The sequence below is a fragment of the Lutjanus erythropterus genome, chromosome 4, assembly GCF_056507025.1.
Source record: "Lutjanus erythropterus isolate fLutEry1 chromosome 4, fLutEry1.hap2, whole genome shotgun sequence".
Lineage (NCBI taxonomy): Eukaryota > Metazoa > Chordata > Actinopteri > Lutjaniformes > Lutjanidae > Lutjanus > Lutjanus erythropterus.
The window spans coordinates 29,772,603-29,795,666 of record NC_139320.1 but is presented as its reverse complement, the minus strand read 5'-3'; the positions used below and the strand labels follow the sequence as shown (position 1 = coordinate 29,795,666).

Here is a 23,064-nt window from a genome sequence, read left to right as displayed (position 1 = left end):
TGGGGTTTCTTTCCACAGCACAAGACCACAAGTGAGTACCTTCCTGCTCTGGTTGTTGGCTTTAGGGGAGAAATGTTCAAATATTACTCTGATATGCTTGGAATTACATAAAGTCTGACATTTTGGATGTTCAGTGGTCTTTTTCACAGCTCTGCTTCTCTGTTATTAGACTGCTGCTTCACAAAATAACAATTGTTCCTTCCTCTCCAGGTCTTTCCTTTTTATTACTGTCAAATGCAATAGAAAGATCTGGTTGCGTAATAAACTTTAAAGCTGCCACCGGCCATCAATAAGTCATCATCACATTTATTGGCAGCCATTTGAATGTGCAGTCTGCACCAGGAGCAGCTGCAAATGTCTTTTTACAGCATGAAACTCAAAGGTGGCACTGTTCTTCCACATATTACATATATTAGGGCAATAAATAAATGGATGTTGCACCTTGAACTCGTACGACTCCTCGATGACCACCTCCAGGCGGCTGTGCTCTCCCAGGATGGGCTTCCCCATCTCAGCTATCCTCCGGGCCTCCTCCTCCTCGGCACTCATCTGCCCCTCCGCTCCCTCTGTGGGAAGAAGGGAGGGAGGAGAGGTGGGGGAAACAACAAGGACATCAACAGCGTGGACTGAAACTAAAATTCATGTCACAGATATTTGCAGTTTCTGCCTCCATCAATAATAGATGGTGAGTCAGCATTTTATTTAGAGCTGCGCTACATCACTTCTGTGCATCAACGTATGAGTGTGTGTGTGTGTGTGTGTGTGTGTGTGTGTGTGTGTGTGTGTGTGTGTGTGTGTGTTCACACACAGCGTGGGAGAGGGACATGAGAAGATGACAGATGGACGAGGTGTGTGTGTGCGAGTGCGCGTGTGTGTGTGAGGAAGCAGAAAAACAACAACACAGCGACAGAGAGAGATTAGAGAGGAGGATGTACAGAGAGGAACAAGAAGAGGAGCAGGGGTGGAAAGTTTCTTCCAAACTGTAAACACTTGGTTGGTTGTTTGGCTGCTGATACTGAAAATATTCTGTCACAGGTCACAACTGTATGATGAGAGCCTGGTGAACGTAGTGCCACGATGTAAACAAGCTTTGGTCACGATACCGACACTGCTACGCACTAAAGAAAAAACTAAAAATAGGGGGAGAGTGTAAAGCTGCGTTTCCACCACAGAAGTTTCCCCAGGGAGGAGGAACCTTTGGAGGATGTGGGCATGTTTCCACTGCAGGGACTAGAGTCTAAATTAAGTTCTGGGGACATCATTTTACCCTCCCAGATGTCTCTGCTCAAGGGTTGGGGGTGGTTACCTTCCAAAAGCAGAGAAAAACAGCGCTGAACATTTCTGATTGGTCGAGCACTCGCAGCATTTTTATTTATAGACCTTATGCATTTATGGTGAGGACAAACGCTAACATTAGCTTCCTTCTAATGCCAACCACTAATGCTGTTTTATATGACATCATGGTTGTTGTACAGTCATGTGCAAAGATAACATAAAAATGGCTGCTGATTTGTCATGTCAGGAATGAATATGCCTGACTTAAACACAGAAGCGATGGTCATGATTTTTGTGATATTTTCTTGTGTGTGAGTATTTAGTCCCTTTCAAACATGCACTGCAACCTTGAACCTATCTAGACATCACCAGGAGGAGCTGTGTGAGACAACGCAAATGTCTGAATGTGCGAACAGAGGAGGTCACTGACTGGAGTAGTCAGAGAGAGCGAGTGTACACGGTGTAGCTTCATACTCTTGTCTGCTTGCCTGTATAATGCTGGATACATGTAGTATTAATATCAATGCAAAAACAGTCATCATCACAGATCCTCCTCCACCTGCACGCTCTACCCAGGCGCCACCACTTGCCAAAACCAAACTAAAATTTTTAGTTGATTAACATGAATCTGCAACACAAAATCTGTCGTGTGCTCAACTGGCAATCCTGAGAATCGGGTCCAGACATCGTTTAGAGTTCATATGAGAAAAATGGCTTTTGAGAGAAAGAAAGGGAGCAACCAGCAGCTTGCAAGAAGAGAGGATTAACAGTGAGTGTGTTTCATTTCTGCTGTAAGAGGCCTTTTGTTCGTTTTGCTCAGGAGTGAGAGGAGAGCAAAGTAAAGATACCAGAAGGTATGGAGAGTGTGTCTGTGTGTGCGAAGAGCTGGCAGAGGTTACTGGCCTCCCCTCTTCAAAAGCTGTCCATCTAATTATGAAAAAAACTGTAAGAGTGAAGCAGCGTATGGCGTCCGTCCCTGCAGTCTTCACTGACACTATTTCACGCCGTCAGAGACACACAAACACAGTCAGACACAAAGAAGTCACCACAAGCAGTTCAGTTCACGGTGAGTGATTATTTTTGTGTTTCCACTGAAAATACTTGTGGATGATCCATTCTGCCCCATTTTTTTTCATTGCCACTCTGTTGAAGTTCAAAGTGAGTTGAGCTGATACTAAAAGGTAGATTTAAAACACCACAGACCAGTGACTCGTCAAAGAGAATCGGAGCAACCAGTCATCTTGTCGTCCGTGCTCTCATGTAGGATTTCCCAAACGTTCCTGTTTTTCTTTCAGCAGCATTTTGTCTTGCTGCCTGCAGCCTTTTCTCAAACAGAGCTCGTCTCCTTGATGTAAAGAGCCCTGTAAAGAGCCTCACGCTGAGGGGAAAGAACACGAAATGTGTGGCTATACGAGTGAGAGAGAGAGAGAGAGAGAGAGCCCACGTTAGTGTTGTCTGTGGTGGAAACTAAAAACAGATCTGGGGCTCAGGTACATGTAGGTACTCCAACATGGCTTCACTTCTTTTTCACTGGACAAAATCCACTAACACCCACTAACATCTGGTGTCTTCAGTGGGAAAGGGTACAATCAACACTCACTCATGGGTCAGATGAGTCTGCAGTTGTCACAGGAATTAATTGTCTGCAGCTCTGATCAGCAGTGATGGAAACATCACATCCAGGCGGTCTCGCTAATTTTCACCCTATTTTCAGGGGAGGCTACGAAGGCTTCTCACCTCAACTTTTGTAACTCTTTCACCCCTTTTCCGCTTCCATCACAGTTTGTTAATTTTGAGGTTTCTACTGATATCAGCGCAGAAACATCTGCATTGCTCTGCGTTGCTGAAATTATCCAAATTATTTCCCACGTGTGAACACGTCTGACATGGACAGTCTTCCAATGTGTGCTGCATGTGTGCAAGTGAAAGGCCACTTCAGATGATGTCCTGACCTGATTCTCAGAGTATAGTTCGGAGACACAAACCAAAGGAAGCCTCTTGGTGTCGCTACTTTGCTGCATAAACTGCAGCCAGACTCACAAGTAGAAGGTGGGTACACGAAATAAACCAAGCAAGGACACACTGCAGAGTATAATCCTGAACCCTGCCTGATGGTGCCCATTTTCAGGGATCAAATTAATAAATTGGTAAATTAGTAAATTAGTAAACCAGGCACTATGTCAATGGAAAGTGTTCTGGCTGCAGGTTTAGTTTAGTATTGGCAAATTTAGTTTCCCTTGGACATTTTTTTTCCTTTGGCTGCTGCTGTTTGTAGAACATTTTGTTTTTCATTTGCATATTTTGATTTGTCATAAGCTCAGAGGACTCTCTGCTCCAAGCTAATTTGAACTCAAATCAGTGAGTTGTCAGTTAGCAGAGACGAGGTGCTTCTTCTCCCGCAGGATGACCCGATTGAGATTTTTTTCCCAGTGCGTCTTTAATTTCTGACAGAACATAAGGCCACACCGTTTCAAAAATCTATGAAGACATCACAGCCTCAACACTTCCTTCTGCTCTCTGTTTTGTATTAAATCCAAGAACAATTTCCACATAAACAAATCGATCAAATTTAAAGTTCTCCCATTTACTTTCGCCTCCCACACACACGGCTCTGAGATAGTCATGCAAAACAACATCATCTCAGAGTATAGTACATCATATATGATAAAGCACAGCCATTGCAGACTCCATTTGGTTGCGTAAGAAAGGCCACAAACATGGTGATATATCTGCATCAGCACACAGTGACTCCACACAAAACAAGCCCCGCAGACTTTGGAGCGCCGGCTTATTTGTAGGCATTTATTTCCAAACTGTTCTATTGTGCAGAGCTGAGATTCACAGAGGCCAATTCTGCTCTGATCCAAATGTAAACAGACAAACAGCCATCGCTCCCCCAAAGCAGGGCTGACAGAGATGCCAGAAATGTGAGCCAGGCCATTACAATGTGGTACAGAGCAAACAATCCAGTCCTGGCTGAGCAGGAAACCTGAATGACTGCAGAAAAAAATACGACTGCGGCTAAAAGAAACGAAGAAAGAAAGAAATTACATTTCTGTTTTCAAACTTTCCTGCATCTGAAATAAAAAGCTGAAGCAATTTAGAATAACTGTCTTCGTCAATAATGAGAATCTATTCATGGGTACACTGGATAAGAAATTCAAATTGAAGCAGCTTTTTAACATTTATCTTTCACAAGATGCTGCAGCAATTTCTCCACCGCTCTGAAAGTGTCTGATCAAAACTTTATTGCCCATGAATGCAGGCAATAATGGATTTTTTTCTTTCATTGGTGCAAGGCACACATATAAAAACATCAAATGCACATAGAGGAAAAAAATACTATGTGTAATAAAGTTGTAATACACTGTGCAACAGGAGTAGAAGTTAAAGAGTCTGTGGCAGCTAAAAACTGAATTCTAAAAATAAAGTCCTGCGTGCCAGAAAATAATACTGAACAGGTGATCCTTGAAATAAAACAGTAATTTTACCTCACAGAATACAGGGGTTACTGGTGCCTCCATCAGGTAGTTTGTTTGTGTTACGGTGGGACTTTGGTGAATTTGAAATGATCCAAACAGTCCGAAACAATAACACAAGAGAAAGGTAATCAGTTGAGGCAGCAGCAGACCAGCAACTCCTGCGTTCTGTGAGGTGAAATGACTGTTTTCGTCAGTGGAGTTTGGTGACTTTGGACGGAACAATACTTGGCTTATATGGGAAATGTTTCTGTGAAGATTCTCAGTCATCCAGGTCGTGGTATTCATACAAAAGATTGGACTTTGTAGAGTTCTTGATCTCTTCGAGAGCTTCTTGAAATCTTCATCTCATCTCATCTTCAATTCTGACTAAATACCTGAAGCTAGTCAGTCAAAACTGAAGAAGCCTCTTGGATGAGAGGCGAAATGTCTTTAAAAACTCTACTGAGTCCAGCTGCCTACGACAACCTTTTCTACGAACAGGAAACATCAGTTAAGAAAAATGGAATAATGAATGAGTGAGTAAACTATATATATAGAGAGGCTAGAAACTGATGAACACAGAAAATGTGGCACAAAAAAACCTGCACAATCGTTATGTTGTGCACATTAAGGGGCTGAACTGCTGCATCGTGTGGGGCATTTAATGTTTTTCTCTTTTTCTGATAAGAGGGCAAAATTAACAAAAAGGCAGCAAAGCAAACAACAGTGACTGAGCTCTGAGTCAGGCTGAATTCATCCCTCTCTTTATAAACCTGTTGATGCTTAGATGACAGTTAAACCAGTGTTGTGCACCAACATTTTAAAAGAGCACATTAACTGAACCTGCGTCTCATGTTTTTGGTGATCAGTGAACTGAACGTATACATTTTAACATGAATACTCAGCTGTTTTTTTCACTTTGTGCATAATTTCAAAGTATAGATATAGATAATATGGCACATTACTCACATTGATTTTTTCTTGGTTAGTAAAAGTAATCTCTGTCTGTGATTCTGCAGTAGTATACACATTAAATCATCTAGTCTGTGAAGTGGGCTGTGACTGTGGATGGATACAGGAGGAGGTTCTGTAGAAATAGAACATCTTGGAACAGCTCATTATAAAAAACAGAAGAAATGAATGTGAAGTAGCTTTCAGGAAACTGGTTTAAACTACTGCTTCCAAATACTCAGATTAAATATGATCAACAACTGTATTTGTGATCGTGTGATAGAGTTTTAATTGTTGGGTTCATCATCAGCAGATGAACAGAAAACGAACTGGCAACTATTTTGACAATCGATTAATCGCTTTTGTCATTTTTTCAAAGGATTGAAATTGACAACATTCTCCCTCTCTCTCTTGAGTGGATTTTGGACTGTTGGTCTGACATCTTTGGCTTTAGGAAACTGTAGTGTGCAGTTTGCATTATTTTCTAACATTCAAAAACATTGGTTTTCAATCTGAGGTCTGCAGACCAACGGGGATCCTTGAGTGGATTGTTGAGGGTCTCCAGCAAAATGAAGAATAGAATATTTTAACTTTTAGCATACTTTTTGGAAGTCGGACCAACAAAGACTGTTTTGACTTATAGTAAATTATAGAGGCCAAATTTTTTTTTTTATCATTGATTGACTATGAAGACTTAATTATTTTGAAACCTAAACAGTTACTCAGTGAGGATTCCTTAAATCAAAATTCTTTCAAATTAAAGGTCTGTGGTCTAAAGTGCAGCTGTTGTACAGGTCCTTGGCATGAAAAAGTCTGGGAAGCCCTGTTCTACAGAACAGACAACTCATTGATTATTCAAGAAAATAAATGTAAGATTGATTGTTAAAGAAAGATGCAGCTTCATTAAGTCAAATCAAGCTTGGATTTTGCAAAAAGGAATAATCAGATGGTCTCTTACCTTGGTTGAGCAGCAGAGCTGTGAGGAGGACAGGGAGAGAGGGGAGTAAAGACAAGACAAGAAAAAAGAGCAGTAATTATAGCACACATAATATATATATATAATATATAATAATAGCACACATTCAGCCAGCAAGTATGAACACAATCACTCATCCTACATCTAATAATACATCAAAATACATTCAGATGAAACAAACAAATCTAGAGATCTGTTAGACTGAGGCTCCTGTGTGCATCACTTCACCGTAGCAGAAAACTTATTTTGTCGTAATTTCATCTTCCTTTACTCACACTGAACACGTCACTGTCTCCTCAAACAAACAAATCATCTCTCTGTTCTTCACCATTTACACTATTATCCGTCTGTCTTACAGCTTCTCGTGTTTTGTTTTAACAACAAACTGCAGCAGCGGCTTCTCAGGCTGTCTGACTTCTAAGAAAATCATCTGAAATTCACAGAAACACTCCTCGGCCTCTGTGTCTCTCTCTGAGTCGCTGTCTTCCACATTAAAAAGAAAAAAGGGGCCACTCAGTCGTCTTGTTGACAGGTAATGGATAAATCGATCGGTCTTTGGACGTGTGTGTAGTTATGTGTGTGTGTTTGTGTCTAATATAAGATGGAGCTTTATTGATACCTGTGGGTAAAGTGGGTCACTGAAGCAGCTAAAAAACAAAACAAACTGAACTAAAGACAAAAGTAAAAAAAAAGCAGCCTATAACTCAGAAACTAAACACAGAAAACACAACAACAAAACAGCACAAAATTATGCAGTTATTATTAGATTATTTGTTGAATTATGCTACTTCTACCTGTGTACAAAGTGTTTAATTCATTAGTGGTTAACAAATAACAATAAAGACTAAAGTTACGGTTCATTGTTGTGTTTTATCTTTAAGTAAATGATTCAGAACAAGGACACAGTGTGTCATATCTGAAGCAACAAAATTCTTTCGTATTTAAAATGATTCAAAAGATGACAATCTCCCCTCCTTCTCCTCAGACTCATTAACTGTGAGTGAGTGAAACTGCAGGTTAGAGCTCAACAGTGATGTTCTGGAAGAGATAATCCCAGTCATATTCAGAATAAAAGGATTTAGATGATCAGTTATAATGTAATAACCATCCAAAGTAGCCTGAGACTGTGAAACGATAGATGTCGATGTTATATTATCTGTTTTTTTGTTTTTTATTCATGATGTTATGGAGAAGTACTACACTACCCATAATCCTAAAGTATAGCAGTGATGTGTCTAATTGGTGAAGCTCACTGTTACCATGGAGAAGGAGGCAGGAATAATGCTTGAGTATTTGCCTGTTGGGTTTGTTGTGTAGGTTCAATGTTTATTGAACTTTATTGATATTCTTGTCTCTTTGTTTTTTTTTCTTTATTTCTATTGTTTGATTTTTTTTACATGTTCAAAATGAAGAATTCATTCATTCAGTGTTTACCACAACTGCAAATGGGTGGTTCCACTAGCAGGCTGGCTAGTTCAGTAGCTAACCTTAGCAAACGAATGAAATGAATCATCTAATAATGTTGTCATGTGGCAGTAAATAGAATTTATATACACAACAAGACAAACTACTATATATTATAACACTGTTATTAACATTATAAACACTATAATAATGACAGAAGTTAAATTTAAGAAGGAGCAGTATCATTTGCAATGAGTTATGGGATAAGTAGTTCCTTCAATCTTAAAATAATTATGTACACAGTCTCGTATCTTTCCAATCTTTGTGTGTGTGTGTGTGTGTGTGTGTGTGTGTGTGTGTGTGTGTGTGTGTGTGTGTGTGTTTCAAATCAAATGTTTTTTATGATGGGAAAGTCACTTCTGGAAGTGGAGCTGCAGAAAAAGTTTTTTGTACATCTAAAAACAATAATGTTCCTGCAGTATAGGAGGCCGCAGTTTCAGGACCACATGTTTCTAGGACTCTTGACAACTTTTTAAAGGTTTATTCCACTTTATTCCACCACTTGCCTGATTGTGCAAGTGTGTTTCTGGATTTACTAGCCTGGTGTGGCACTATACTTGCCCTGGGGAATCAGGCAATCCTTGTTGTTGAGCTCTGATTTAAACATGATCAAATAAGCAGTGAAAGTTCCAAAAATCTGATGTTAATGGTACAACATTAGTGTTACATCACATCGTTCTTACTGATATATTTTATATTACCTGTGAACCACAGATGATTAATTCAGCAAAAACATGGGATAAAAGATAAACAAAAACCTTTAATACTCAGTGCTGCGTGTCCTTTGCAATTTTCCAAAATTGCTGATACCACATTTAAGGATCAGTACTGATACCAAATCATTTTGGTGATGTGTTCATGTTTGAATAAGCTGTGACTCAGAGAAGGAGTTTGAATGTTGATGCCAACTGCTGCCATCAGGCACAAAGGCTGAATCAGCTCCATGAGCTGAGTGTCACAGCCGCTGCTGCAGCGCCGACTGTTGACTGTGTTGATCAGCAGCCAAACTACAATAACTAACTATAGAAACCATCATACACCTGTTCCTTTCACCACATGAAGCATCTGCATCATGTGTCTCCCCCTCTGGAGCCTCTTGTATCTCCTCTTTCTCATAGTTTGAAAACCTCCATCCATCTAACTTCATGTTTAATCATCTTGATTTGTTTGTAAGAAGTCAAAGTGACCATGAACCAGATGTGAACTAAAAGGCAACAGTGTCATATTTTTTCTTGGTCCAGGTGTGAAACTGCCCTGAAACCGTCAAAGTTTTGAATGAAATCAGGAACTTTCTGATCAAAAACCAAGTAAATAAGAAATTTAATCAGCTTTCAGTACATTTCTGATGCTTCAATACTGCTATAGATGAAGTTTGGTTTGTGCAAACTGAGCACTGAAGTTCATTACCCAGCATTATTCATGCTGTCTTGTAATTATGGCGAACAGTGATCGAACAAAATAATCAAATCACATCAAATCCAGTCAAACAAACGTACCTGAGATTCCTCTCTTCAGCCAGCGCGGCTCCTCCAACACAATGTAGAAGTTTTCATGTTTTTCATATTCTTCATCATCAATTATCCTCACCTGGAAGGTCTGACTGCACACACACACACACACACACACACACACACACACAGAGAAAGAGAAAACTTTTAAATTAAATTTAAAATTAGTTTGCACTCTGTCAACAGACATACAATCTCATGCTTAGGTTGAGTTGATGCTTGTGAAGTGTTTGATGTCGGCTGAATCGTAGCACCTCATACATGCAGACTCAGAGACAGACACAGACACACACACACACACACACACACACACACACACACACACACATACACACACACACACACACACACACACACACGCGCGCTGTCAAAGACAGAGACACAAATGAATTAAAGCATTTGATCAATAAGTAATGCAGCGCTCGCAGGGCTTCACCACAGGTCGTCCTTGTTATCGATGGTGCTGATCTCACAGACCTCAAGGCCCACGAACTTATGTTAAAACACACACACACAGACACACACACACACAGTACAGAGTTCAGAAAGTCGCCCACATGGTGGTCTCCCTCCTGTTGACTCTGATCAGACCTGCCGCTGTAAATCAGGGCAGAATGACGGCGAATGCAGAGAGAGGACACATGATCAATAAGTCAGATGAGGAAGATCAGAGGTAGGAGCAGAGGAGGGAAGTAACAAAGTTAGAAAAAAGAAGAAGAAACAGAGGAATAAAAAAAGGAAGAAGAAATTCAGACAGAAACAAATGAGAGAGGGGACAGATTTGGTGATTGATGATTTTAAAAATTTGTGGGATCTTTTAGCTGCACAAAATGTGGATATGTACTCGTTTGAAATGTGAAGGTGCTTTAGATAAAATGCCAGGACGTCATATGTACCTGCAATATTTAAAATCCTGCAGTATTAGTGGCAGCTCAGTCTTCAAAGACTCTGGGACTACAGTTACTCTGCTCAATATGGGACTCTCATTTATGTATCTAAAGATTTTTGCTTGATATCCATAATTTCATCCGTGCAGGCGGCATGAGCAAAAAAGTACAATATAAGGAAGGAGACAGCTGGTCTCATTATTACTGTATTAAAGGTTTTTTAAAATCCCTTTTGAGCTGCTCTGTAAAGGAAAAAAATATTATTACAGACTGATCTGACATGAGAAGAATCTCCTCAACGACTTCAAAAACTGTCCCATGATGGGGTTTCATGGTTTATGAAAGTATTTTTATTTTATTTTTGCAGTGCTGTTGATAATTTCGTGATTTTTTTTCTAGAGTGTCTTTAATTCAGCAGACAAGACATACTTTTGATTTCCCTCTGTGCATGATTTTCCTTGTGCTGCTGTAATCAAGTCTGGTTAGATGGTTTTATGTGAAAGTGAAGATTCAGGCAATTATTCAGACATGAGACCGACATGTTAACCATCACGTTTGTGTAATGAGGCACATGTCTCTGGCAAAAGTTTGGTGGACGTTTGGTCCTGTAATTTATTTCTCATCATCCTGCCTTTCATTCTTCTCATGCATGCTCACTCCTTTCCTTGCTGTCATTATCTGGAGATGTCTATTGATATTTTAATATCAGCTGTTCCATCAGCTGGTCACTTCCAACCAAAACAGCACAGCGACACGCCTTCAGCAGCCTCTCATCTTGCTGTCGTCTCTGTAAATCTGTCCTCTCTCCGCTTTTAGTCTTTCATGCTGCGATGTGAACCCCTCCACCTCCCTATCGCTGCCCAGACTTCACAGATTCATCGGCGTCATCGTTTCATCAGCCTCATCAGCCTCATCAGTCGCGGCGGAGTCATCAGCCTCCATCACCAGTGTCTGGACTCCATGCAGGGATTTATGATGCTGCTGCTCAGAGCAGACGCCCCACGATTACAAAATCTCCCTGTTGAGTCAAAGTTCTAGACACTTTCTGTCAAGGCTAATTATCACATATCATCTGCATAATAAACAATTATCTTTAGTTCATTCTCTTGTCTCTCCTGGACTACAGCTGCTGGCTCCATTTGGACTTGATTATCACCAGGGCTCTCCACTGATTGTCCCTTTTCCAGACACGTGCAGTCTTGGCTCGACTCAGGTTGACTCGGCATGTCAGCCCAGAATGGCAGGTATTTATATCTCCATTACAACAGGGAACCTCTCATAACTAAGGACACAAGTCAAGTATCTGTTTAACACATCATTTCCTATATTCTTCACAATAAAAGTCCTCTGTTATCTGAGATGGTCCATCTTGGTCGTGACTTGGCACACCTCAGCGTATTATAAGTAGTAATGAAAAAGCCCCATATTTGTTTAATTTAATCCTGTAATAAGATATTTTTTGGCAATTTAGAGGCAGTAAAAACAAGTTGTGAAGTTGATATGTTGAACTTACAGCCAGCAGTTGCTCATTTAGACATTTAGCAGTTACAGAGCAACATTTCATTTCATTTAGAGTTGTTGTTGTTGTGTCACTTGATGACTGTAAGTCCAGCAGTCACTCTCTTTTAGCTCTGCTTTTGGTCTCTGCAAACTCCAGAGGGAAATATCTGGCTCTTTAGCTGCTAAATGCTCCAGTACGTTCATAAGCTCGTCTGCCTCTCTGCTGTTTACTGCTGAGCAGGTGGTGCACAGTAGGTTTTTGGAGCTTTTTGATGAAAACATCACTTTGAGAGCAGTGAGAATGAACCAAACACTACAGTCGTGGCTGTACAGACACACAATGCGCTGAAACTCTCTGAAGCCGAGTGGAGCAGCAGATTCAGGTGATAATTCTCTTTAAGTTAGTCATCCAGCATTTTCACACTGTCATTTGATAGATTACCATAAAGATATTGATTATAGCTGTTTTAAATACGAGAAAATTGGACAAAACAAGAAATATGCTGTACTGATGTGCATTCTGATTTATAGTGGATTAAGAGAGACTCTGTGTGCATTTACATGCAGAACACACGACTGCAACTTTATTGATTATTTAAATCTCCCAACATGCCAATAGGACTGATCCTGATCTGAAGTTAATTAATGGTCTGTGCTTCACAGAGTCCAGCTTCATACAGTGAAACTGTTTGGAGTGAAACAGCTGTCCTCCTCATAAATCCTGAGCTCCATCAGAGCTGTCCAATAAAATTATTTCAGGAGCTTAAAGTTTAATTCTGTTTTGTCTTGAAGTTTAGTTTTGCTACTTAAATATTAACAATATTTGCTGCCATGACTTTACAGGGTTCAAATGACTGAAAGCAGCCTCTAATCATGAAAGTGAATCAATAAAGAAAATACTCATACATTTACTGCATATAATCTAACACACAGTAAAGAAATCACCCAGAGCTCACGCTGTTTTACACCATTTAAAAGCCTACAGAGACTGACAGAGTCTCTAAATCAGAAAATAATACATTCAGGTGGGTGGCAGGAGGATGATTAATGCAGACATATGAATTTGGAAGCTCAGAGCTGATCTGCGCATCATTAAGATGATGATAATGATTTGACAGTGTCATATACAGTGTGTGCAGGATCTTCAAAAAGAGTCGACTTTCTCAGGAACTTTACTCTGGACAAATGAAAGTAAAAATACAGAGGAGAAAAGGAGAGATGAAATGTTAAAAGAACAAAAAAGAGAGAAGAAAATGGCTCTAATGCCTAATGAGTGATGATGTGATGATGACAAGACCTGTTAGTGTCTCTGAGGACTGCGGGACTGAAATGTCACTATGGAAACCGACTCACCAAGAGCAGAGGAACATCAGGCAGAGAGGGAGAGATGGAGGAGGAACAGAGGAGGAAGAGGAAGAAACAATATAAAAACTGGTTAAAGAAAGGAGAAAATGGGGAAGGAGTGAAGTTGAGGACAGTAGAAATAAAAACAGGATCCAAGAAGTGTGCTGCTGATAGGAAGAACAAGAAGGATGGTCCAGAAGAAAAGGGTGCACACATAATAAAAGGTTAGAGAAGGTAAGAGAAGGAAGTGATGCAGAGTAGAAAATATAAGACAGATGGAGAGGAGACCCACAGCGAAGTAAAGAATTGATAGACTGAAAGTAAAAAACTGAAAGAAGATGGAGAGAGATGGACAGAACCAATCAGTGGTCAGTCACCCTGACTGAGGAGCAATGCAGCGTGAAAATGGCAGAAATGAAGGATGGAAATGATTAAATGAGGTGAAGATGAGAAGATAATAAAACAGTGTGCCATTAGAGTTACTGACTTCATTTCCCATGATGCATTACTCACTAGTCTGTTAATTTAACTTTGCTATTTTCTATTCCAACATACAATGTTTGCAAGTGTTTGTAATGTATTTGTTCAGAACAATGATGTTTATGTTGGTTTAAGGCCTTTCACACCAGGCACTTTTTTTGTGCGATTAATTCACACGTTATAATATTTTTCGAACCTCTATCAGTCAGTGCAAGCTTTCACACCAGCAAGGAAACTTCGCTAAGCGATATTGTAGCTTCTTTTTTCAGAACAAGGTTGATTTTCAGAAGTTTTGCTTCCAGCAGGTAACCAACTGCATGTTGTTGACAATGTCAGAACCTCATCTTACTTAATTCGTTTATTTATTTTGTTTTTAACTTTTTCTTGTTTTTTTTTAATCTTAAAGTCCACCTCCAGTCATGTTTTAAACAACATAAAATGCAAGAAGTAATACATTTTGTCCATTTTTTTTTTCAAAATGGCTAACTATATGTTAGAATGACTTACATATATCTCTTCACTGTGCCTTAATTTAATATTCAAGGCTTCATGAATATGCAAATAGTCCCCAGCCTCTCCACACACACACCCCTCTGTAGATGTACCTGGCTTCTCCTCTGTTTTGCTCATTAATCAGACTGACTAGCTACATCCAGCTTCTCCTGTGGGTGGGGCATTGCTGCTAGTGATATGTACTACGCCACACCAGCGATTAACAGGATTGGTTCCTTTGGTTTGTGATGTCATCTGAATCTGTTTTTTTTGCGACTGCTCTTGCTCACTCCAGTTTCAGAGCTGTAAATGCTCAGACGTGACATTTACAGCTGATTTCGCTCCTGATATGTCTTGCCACACATGAAAAACACCACATGGACGTGTTAACAAGGTTAAAAACAGGATTTTCACCAGAGGGGGTCTTCAGCTTGTTTTCTTATCTCTTGTTTCCCATTGCAGCTGGTCTCTAAGAGCTACCAAACATAATTTTGTTGTATGACTACAATGACAAAGTGTGTTATTGTACTGTCTATACCATCTGCGTGCATGTGTCTGCTATGATGCTCTGTTGCTTCGCCTGGCTACAGCCACTGCTGCCATGATCACTGTGCTTCACCTACCACCAACTCTCTGAAGACGCAAATAATTTCACTCTAACTGCCTGTGGCTATTAGGGCTGGTGTCTGTGAATTGGACTTCTTTGCAGTGAGGCCCATTTGCATAGAAAGGGGACAATTCTGCTCTAAATGTATTCATATTACCTAATTTAAAGACGTGCAAATGGCACCGGAACACTGTGATGCTATTTACTTAGTGCATTTCACCCTTTGCAGGTGCCTTGAGAATTGAGATGTTTTCTTTTTGTCTGCACGATCCTTCTGTGAACTCACCCAAGAGAGGTTAAAGTACTCTGAGCTGGCTGCAGAAGTATGAAGTACTATATGGAACTGCAGTCACAGCGATTTTAACAGTCAAAGGTGGACGTGAGAGCTTGTCAGAGTATCATCAGTAATCGGACTGAAGCTGAAGGAGGCCACGAGGGGCAGAGAGGACAGAGAGAGGAAGCTTGTGGCTGTAAATGAGGTGAAAAGGACGACAACGCTGTCAACGCAGCTGCAGAGATGTTCCAGGTATTTGGTTTGAGGCTTTGACACGTAGTCAGACACGCTGACTGGGGCATCAGTAGAGCCCAGGTGGTGCTGAGACTGTGAAAAATATTGGAGAAAGTTTTCCGTCATCATAGAAACACAGTGAAATCCATCCACTCACCCTTCACCCTTCATGAGCCCTGTCACACCTGATTCTCTGTCAGTCAGTGAACCTGCCAGTTTACATCAGCTTAGAGCTGCAGCTGGAATCAATATATCACCAACAACAGTCCACTCAAGTTTGTCACATCTGCTGCACAAACATAAAGTAAACGATGCCCTTTGATGATGATTTTTACTTACAATAAAAAAAGAATGCTTTATAAAATTTGAACTACAACATAATGAACTACTAGGAAGTTTGCATTTTGCAGCCTAAAAGTACATGTATGTCTCACTGAGCTGTTATCTCATGCTATTTCCTGCATGAGCAGCAAACACTGAGTTTAAGAATAAAAAAAGAGTTATTTATTTATGAAATACTCAGAGATGGGAGACAGTATCTCAACATTATTATGCATCTATAGTATGTGTTAACCTATTAAAACTCAGAGTGGAATAGCCATAGACTATAAATAATGGACAAGAGCTTCCAGGTCTGTGTGAGGCCAATGCAGAAATGCCTTGAAGCTGCATTCTTTCTATTGGTCAGCAGGGGGGCGACTCCACTGGGTTGCAAATAGAAATCAGATTGTATGGAATCTTACGTGAAAATGGACCTGTACTTCTCACTTGATTTATGACCTAACCTAACCCAGTGGTTTTCAAACATTTTCTGGTTTTCATGACGCACTTCAGAAGCCGAAAAAAGTTCATGCCCTCGAATCCACAATTGCTGTAGTTGTTCTATTATTTATTTATTTATTTTTAAAAATTGAACATTAACAATAATTGGGGCAGCAAATAATGAAAAATGATCCAAGTTGATCCAAGTTCCAAGTTGGTGAAATAAAGGTCAGCATGATAGCATCATAGTTTCACTCCTTATTTTTCCCTTGGTCATCCATGCACCACCCACTGTAACCCTATTCCCCACAGTTTGAGAAAAATTGACCTACCGTAAACTAAACTAGCCTAAACTACGCTAAACTATACAAAAATAAAATAACCTAACCTAACCATCTCCCTTGTGATTGACAAGTCACTACTTCAGTGTGTCCTCGTGTTCTCAGTCAGATCCAGTCAGGACAGATGTGCAGTAACGCACATCCTCCCCAGCTCCACCATTTTGCCCAAATATGTCTCTTCTGGCTTCACAAAAAAACAACATGGTGACGGCCAGAATGCCAACCTGAGGCATCAAAGGTGAGTCATCGTAAGTTTACAATTAATAACAGGATCACAGCCATGCTATGCAATCAATTTAATAGTTGCTGAAACATTTCGCATGCCAAGAATTTAAAATTGGTCACAAATCACAAATATGAAACTTCAGTCCATGTGGAGCTCCAGGTTTTACTTTGTAATTTTATTCAAACTGAAGATGATTAAGGAAAAAAACATTATGAAGGAGGTGTCACTCCTTTCTGCAGTTAAATAAGCTCATTACATTCACACTGCAATCACCCAGCAAGTAGGGACACAAACACAGAACCATTAAAAACAAGGTCACACACACAAGCATGCAAACTCTCACTCCTCACACAAACTAAGAGAGGACTGAACATGAGTGTGCTGGGCCTCCCCTCAGGTCAGCCTCGATGAATAATGAAGTGGACTGTTGTCTGGAAAGGACAACGGTGAAGAAGGAGAGCGCGAGACAGAAGAGAGAGCTGAGAGAGGTAAAGAGGAGAGAAAAGGTGACAAAAAAAAACAGAAGACAGGTGAGGAGGGGAGTTGAGGATGAGACAGGAGCGTACGGTGATGAGAAAAACGAGAACGAGGGCAAAAACAGGAACAAAACCTTCCTTCTCTCTTTGTGCTCTTAGAGTAGAGACAAACTCCCTAAAATATGAGCTTTGTAGGAATCAAGAGGTGAATGCGCATTTTACAATAAATGCAAATGTATGTTTGAAATCATACAATATCTTGTCAGGCATCTCACCCACCCAAGTGGGATTACTCAACACATAAATCTGCTGCTCTCAAACACAGTAATCCCCTCCTGCTGGTATAAACATGCAGAACAATGCAGACTGACAGTTATTTGTTTTCCAGCAGTCCACTGCTGATTAACTGCTGCAGGAAACCAAAGGGCTTCTTATTTTCTGAAAGTGGATTATTAAAACTGCATTCATACAGTTTTTTGGTCCATGCATATTATCGCTTTATAAAGGTGTTACAGCTGATAAAAACTGTCAATGTTCACATCCAGCAGAAACACAGAGCAGCATTAGAAAATTCAAAGTCATGTTCGTGTCCACCTGATGAATCAAAGTCCAATATTTACTCTCTCCACCAACTCCTGAGAAAAAATATCTGGCTCTTAAGCTGGTAGATGATCCACTTTTTTCACCAGTTAGTCAATGTCTCGCTGTTTATTTAGACCACTGGTTCCCCATCTGGGGGTCCTCGCCCCCACAAGGGGTCGCCTTCGTCGGAAGCTTCACGCAGGGTCACAAGACCTTTTTGATTTTTAGAGGTGTAAGAAAACTTTAAAAAAAATATATACTCAAGGCCCAGTATGGGATTAGCTCATCTTTAAGAAGGTGGATGGCCCGATCAGTGAACCCTAGTTATTAGAGGACCAGGTCATTTAAGTAACTTGGTTCATATTGTTCACCTGCCAAACGTGAGCCAATTCATCATATTATATTATTATAGATATATATTGTAGATACTGACTGAAGGGCCTATATCTCAGTGCTTCATTAATTTTTGTGAAGAAAACTAAATGATGTTTTTTTTAAGTTTAAACTCTTACTTAACATATAAACATAAATATAAAAAAAAAATCTGACTAGATAAGGGCACAGAGAAGACCTGAACACAAGCTACATTCACAGAGCCTTCACCGTCTACTTTACAGCCTCGTCCTGCATTAGAAAAGTACGCAGTTAAAACAGCCAAAGGGGCAATTAAGGGGGCAATTAATTAATTAACCACTGGTTTAGACAGCACACAACAGGCTCAATGACAGTGATGACAGTTTTGTTGACAGTGACTGAAATCAAAGAGGCTGTTAAGCTGAAGACCTGCAGGAAACTGCAGTTGCACCAAGTGAAGATGAATGTTGTACAGAGATTATCCAAGATGTGAATGGTTATAAAAGGAAGTAAACTGTGTTCCAGTCTACATTTTTGGACAAATCACCTGTAAAAAACACTAATATTTAGTTTGACTCACGTTGTCTGGTCGTTGGTGAACTCCAGCTCTCCTCTGGCTTCCTCGTAGTCGTCTCCAGCCTTGGCAGTGCCGGACTCTGTGTGGTACGGCAGGATGACGGTGCCGCGGGCGCCTGAGTTGCGCACCACCGTCACCTCCATGGTGCCCACGCTCTCGCTCACCCGCACCATGCGCTCGCTGAACGTGAAGATGCCGGCATGGTCATCGTCCAGGATGGTCACTGTGGCGACAAGAGGCTCAACCAAGCGAGCTTTGGGGGCAGCACCAACTTCATCGCTCTCGAACATCCCTTCGGCGTCTCCGACACGCAGATTCAGCAGGCGCACAAAGAAGTGCTCATCCTCTTCAAATATGTCATCGTCGATTATACCGACCTGGAGACACAGAGAGAGACAGAAGGTTACACATGACATGTATAATAAGCTGGACAACATGACAGCTTAAGTGAATTAAGTGAAGCCAAAACATCTTGATCACCCCCTGGTGGCTGGCTGCACTATAGGAGTCTATTAACGTTCACATACTGACAGAGAAAAGCTGTGTTTACATGTTTGAAGGTTTTAGTTTAAACCATCGCAACATTTTTCATCAGTGAAAGTTGGCTTAACTTTTACAAAGTGGCCACTTAAGCATGCAGATTTGATACCTGCAATATAATGTGCATTTTGAGTCACCTGTTAGCCAACAAGTCTTTTAAATTAGTGATAGGTCATCCTGCTTTGTTTTAATGTGCCAGGTGTTTTATATGAAACAGGAAATTTGAGCTTTGTATCCTTGCTATTTTAGAGAGTAAACTCCAAAAATCTTCTCATGTTCTACACAACTGTAAACCCAACGTGATGTCACCTATTGGTTTGTGGACTACCGTTCTGAAACATCAATTTTGGCATTGTGGCTGTTACAATCTTGGTTTTTTGGACCCAAAAGTGACCATAATTGGACGACATGGTGGAAAAGGGCAGGGTTTGCATTGCTACGCTTTACCCTGATTGATCTGAGAACACAAAACCCCAAAAGCATATCCTGCTTTATCATCTACTGTTCTCTAAATGAGACCATAATTTACAAAATTAACATCATTCTGTATTGAGGGAGACTTTGAAACTTGTTTACTGAAGTCAAGCAGGATCATTTTCTCATAAGCTTACATATAATCAGACTTGAATTTAGAAAAGGAGGTCGCACCTCAACAATGGGGTTCTCAGTGGAGTGCTAGACCCAAAATCCAGTGAGCATATTCCAAAAAAATGACAAAGCAGCTCATCTCAAGTCTTTTCTTTGTGTTTGGCAAACACTCTGATGGAGATTTTGTGCCGAAATTTTGTTTTGTTAAATAAGTGAAATGTGAGTATTTTGTCTAATCCAATCAGACTTCTTTTTGTGGTGGAGTCCCCCCCTGCTGGCCAGTACAAAGAATGCAGGCTTAAGCCACTTCTGCATTGGCTTCATATTACTTTTTCAGACCCAAAAGCTCCGTCGCCTGTTTATACCGTCTTTGGTTCTACATTCACTCTTTGTTAAATACATTTGAAAACAAAAAAGTAGAGACAGAGGAAATGAGCGAGGAAGACAGAATAAATGAATGAAATGAAGATGTGACTGTGTTAAAGTTGGATTTGATGTTAGTCTTTGTGATTATCAGTTATTTAAATCTCGGCATGCATGAAGGATATATACACAACTTATTTTACAGAATCCTTTTAGTCAAGAAACAGAAGCTCTGGAGGTGGAATTGAGCTGAATATTGAATGCTTTCTTTGCCTTAACAAGCTACCAGACTCTCCAAAACTTGTATGATTATTATGTGAAGTGCAGTTTCATTTTCTGCTCTGAATTTAAAGTGAGTTGATATCAGCCCTGGTCTGGATACTTGAGCGTAGTTTTTGTGTGTGTGAGCTGATTGAGAGCAGGTGGGCTGAGAGCCAGTCATCTCCCTCAGCCAACACATTAACACAGGCTCCAGTTACAACAGTCATCTATATGAGATTGTTATCTTCTGATCATGCCCCTGCATATTAACTGACAGGTGGGCGCTCCCAAATCAGATTAGGCTGGCTTTGTAATCCAATGAGGCAGACCACGTCGTCCCGCCATGTGTTCAGACTTCAACGTGGTCTGGATGAAGTCCAGAGTTAAATTTGTAAGACAATAAAAATTCTTTAAAACACAAACTTTTTGGGGCTTTTTGACTTGTTATGGTAGAACTGAAGAGTAAACAGGAAAGGGTGTAGACAGAGAGGGGACGACACGCAGCTCAGGGCCGCAGGCGAGAATGAAATCAGTGGTGCTGCAGAGGACTGATAGCCTCAGGACATACAGTGCATGCTCTATCAACTGAGCCACAGGGGCGCTCCGATAACAGAAATTCTTGGGAAATATTTCAAAAGTCAAAAAGTCACTGTAATGAGGATGAAAGTTGTTCTGCGTGAACTGCTTTTTTGGTAAAAGTTGAAACACTGTTTAAGCTGAAATGGTGAATGTGTTGGCAGTAATTTACTTAAACATCCAGCAGACATGGAGCTATGTGATCACTCATTATGTGTCGTGTTTGTGTCACCAGTCTTTCTCTTTTAGCTCTTTTTTTGGTCTTCAAAGGCCTGTGGAAAATATCTGGCACTTGAAACTACCTGACTTTCAAACAGGCTTTTCACACTTCATATTCTTGTCCTGGGCTGTTCTTAACGCTGGGCTAAGTGTTAACCTTTGGCTAACTTAGCCCCTTTTCACAAACACATTGTCAAGCCACGGTTAAGCTAAGCACAGGCCTCTGTGGTTCACGTTGTACCTCTACTAGCCCTGGATTAAATGTCCATTTGAACAGCAATTGATATAAACATTTCAAAATGTTTCGTAACTATGCCCCTTTTCACACTGGCACTTTTTAGCCCTGGGTTTAGTTGATTTTCTTGGGAAAAATAACCCCACAGCCTCGGGGCTAACCATCCTCTGTAGCAGGGCCCGCAAGCCGTAGAGCTAAAGTTAGGATCATCCCACTTCGGAAAGTTCCAGGACTGTACTAGTCTGAAAGCTTTCTGAGCTTCGGGCTAACAGCTCCCTTAGCCTCGAGCTAAATTTAGCTGAAAAGCCCTAAAGTCATCAGACCACTGTGCTGTCCTGGACTCAGATGCTGCTGTCCCTGGATCGCTTTTTTAACTGTTACAGTGTTAGCTGCCGACACATCTGCAAACCAAAGCTTTCATAATGAATTCCTGTTTGTTGTGACTGAGAGAATAAAGTGATTATAACTCTGATACAATCAAACTACTTCTTACTTACTGATGAGAGACAATCAGCATAATGGGCTTTGTTTGCTGCAACAGTGGCTCTTCATCACTCTCTATTAGAAAGCAGGGAGTGTTTATAATTGACTGTCTCACCTCTGTTACTGAAGGGGTCAATCGGCCTCGTTAGGATGCCGCTCAGACTCGATCGGCGGACGTGTAGCGACAGTTAATTTCATTTTCATTTCATGCACAACTCACCACACATCACAACCTTGAAGAAGCAAAGTTTTGCTGTTGACTCTGAGGTATCTCAAGCAGTCAGGGAGTCAGTCAGGAGCTTTAGACTTGTCAGTCAAGCTGGACTTATTTTTTTGGAATATACAGCTGAACTACTAAAGAGATAGTTTGGATTATCTGAAGTGTGGTTGAATGAGGTACTTATCCACAGTCAGTGCATTACCTACAGTAGAAGACAGTCAACATGCCTAAAACAGCTAAAAAAAAAAATCAATACGAGCTTTTATTTGTTTTATATGTATTTATTTATATTGATATGTTTTTGCTTGTTCTTATCTTTTATTGTTCTGTCTTCTTTTGACTGTGTTTTCCATCCTTTGCGTTGTGCGCTCATTTTACCTTAATTTTAGCTTAAAGGTACAATCTGAACATTTTCCTTAAAAGAAAAGCAGTGTATACAATCGACTCAAATTACATAATCTCTCTCAATCATCACTTATGACCCACTGGAGGAGTGTGACGGTGTATGTATCCGCAGAGATCCTGCTCTCTGCCTGTATTTCCATATTTTTCCTCAGTATTTTCCCATGCTTGGGACATTTCACCAACCCAAAACATTGATATGTTGACATCCTGATGCTTTTCTGAACAGCTGGACCAAATAATACAGACTCTACCTTTAACCTTGTCTTGCTTGTGTTTAGCCTCACTGTTTGGCTTTCTGTTGTTGTTGTTGAGGCAGCGGTGGACCAGCAACTGTGTTCTGTGAGGTAAAATGACTGATTTTGCAAGAGGAGTCTGGTAGATTTGGAGAGAACAATGTTTTCTG

General features: G+C 40.5%; 1 protein-coding gene across 1 annotated transcript in view; it reads right to left on the bottom strand.

Annotated features, from left to right (window-relative positions):
- Positions 1-23,064, bottom strand: part of slc8a2b (solute carrier family 8 member 2b) — a 238,522-nt gene that overhangs the window by 11,692 nt on the left and 203,766 nt on the right. Inside the window, exons 11-14 of the mRNA XM_084717566.1 lie at positions 18,775-19,148; positions 9,624-9,727; positions 6,646-6,663; positions 442-566 (exon numbers count right to left, since the gene is read on the bottom strand). Of these exons, the coding sequence (XP_084573692.1) occupies positions 442-566; positions 6,646-6,663; positions 9,624-9,727; positions 18,775-19,148 (621 nt within the window). The remainder of the gene's footprint in view (positions 1-441; positions 567-6,645; positions 6,664-9,623; positions 9,728-18,774; positions 19,149-23,064) is intronic.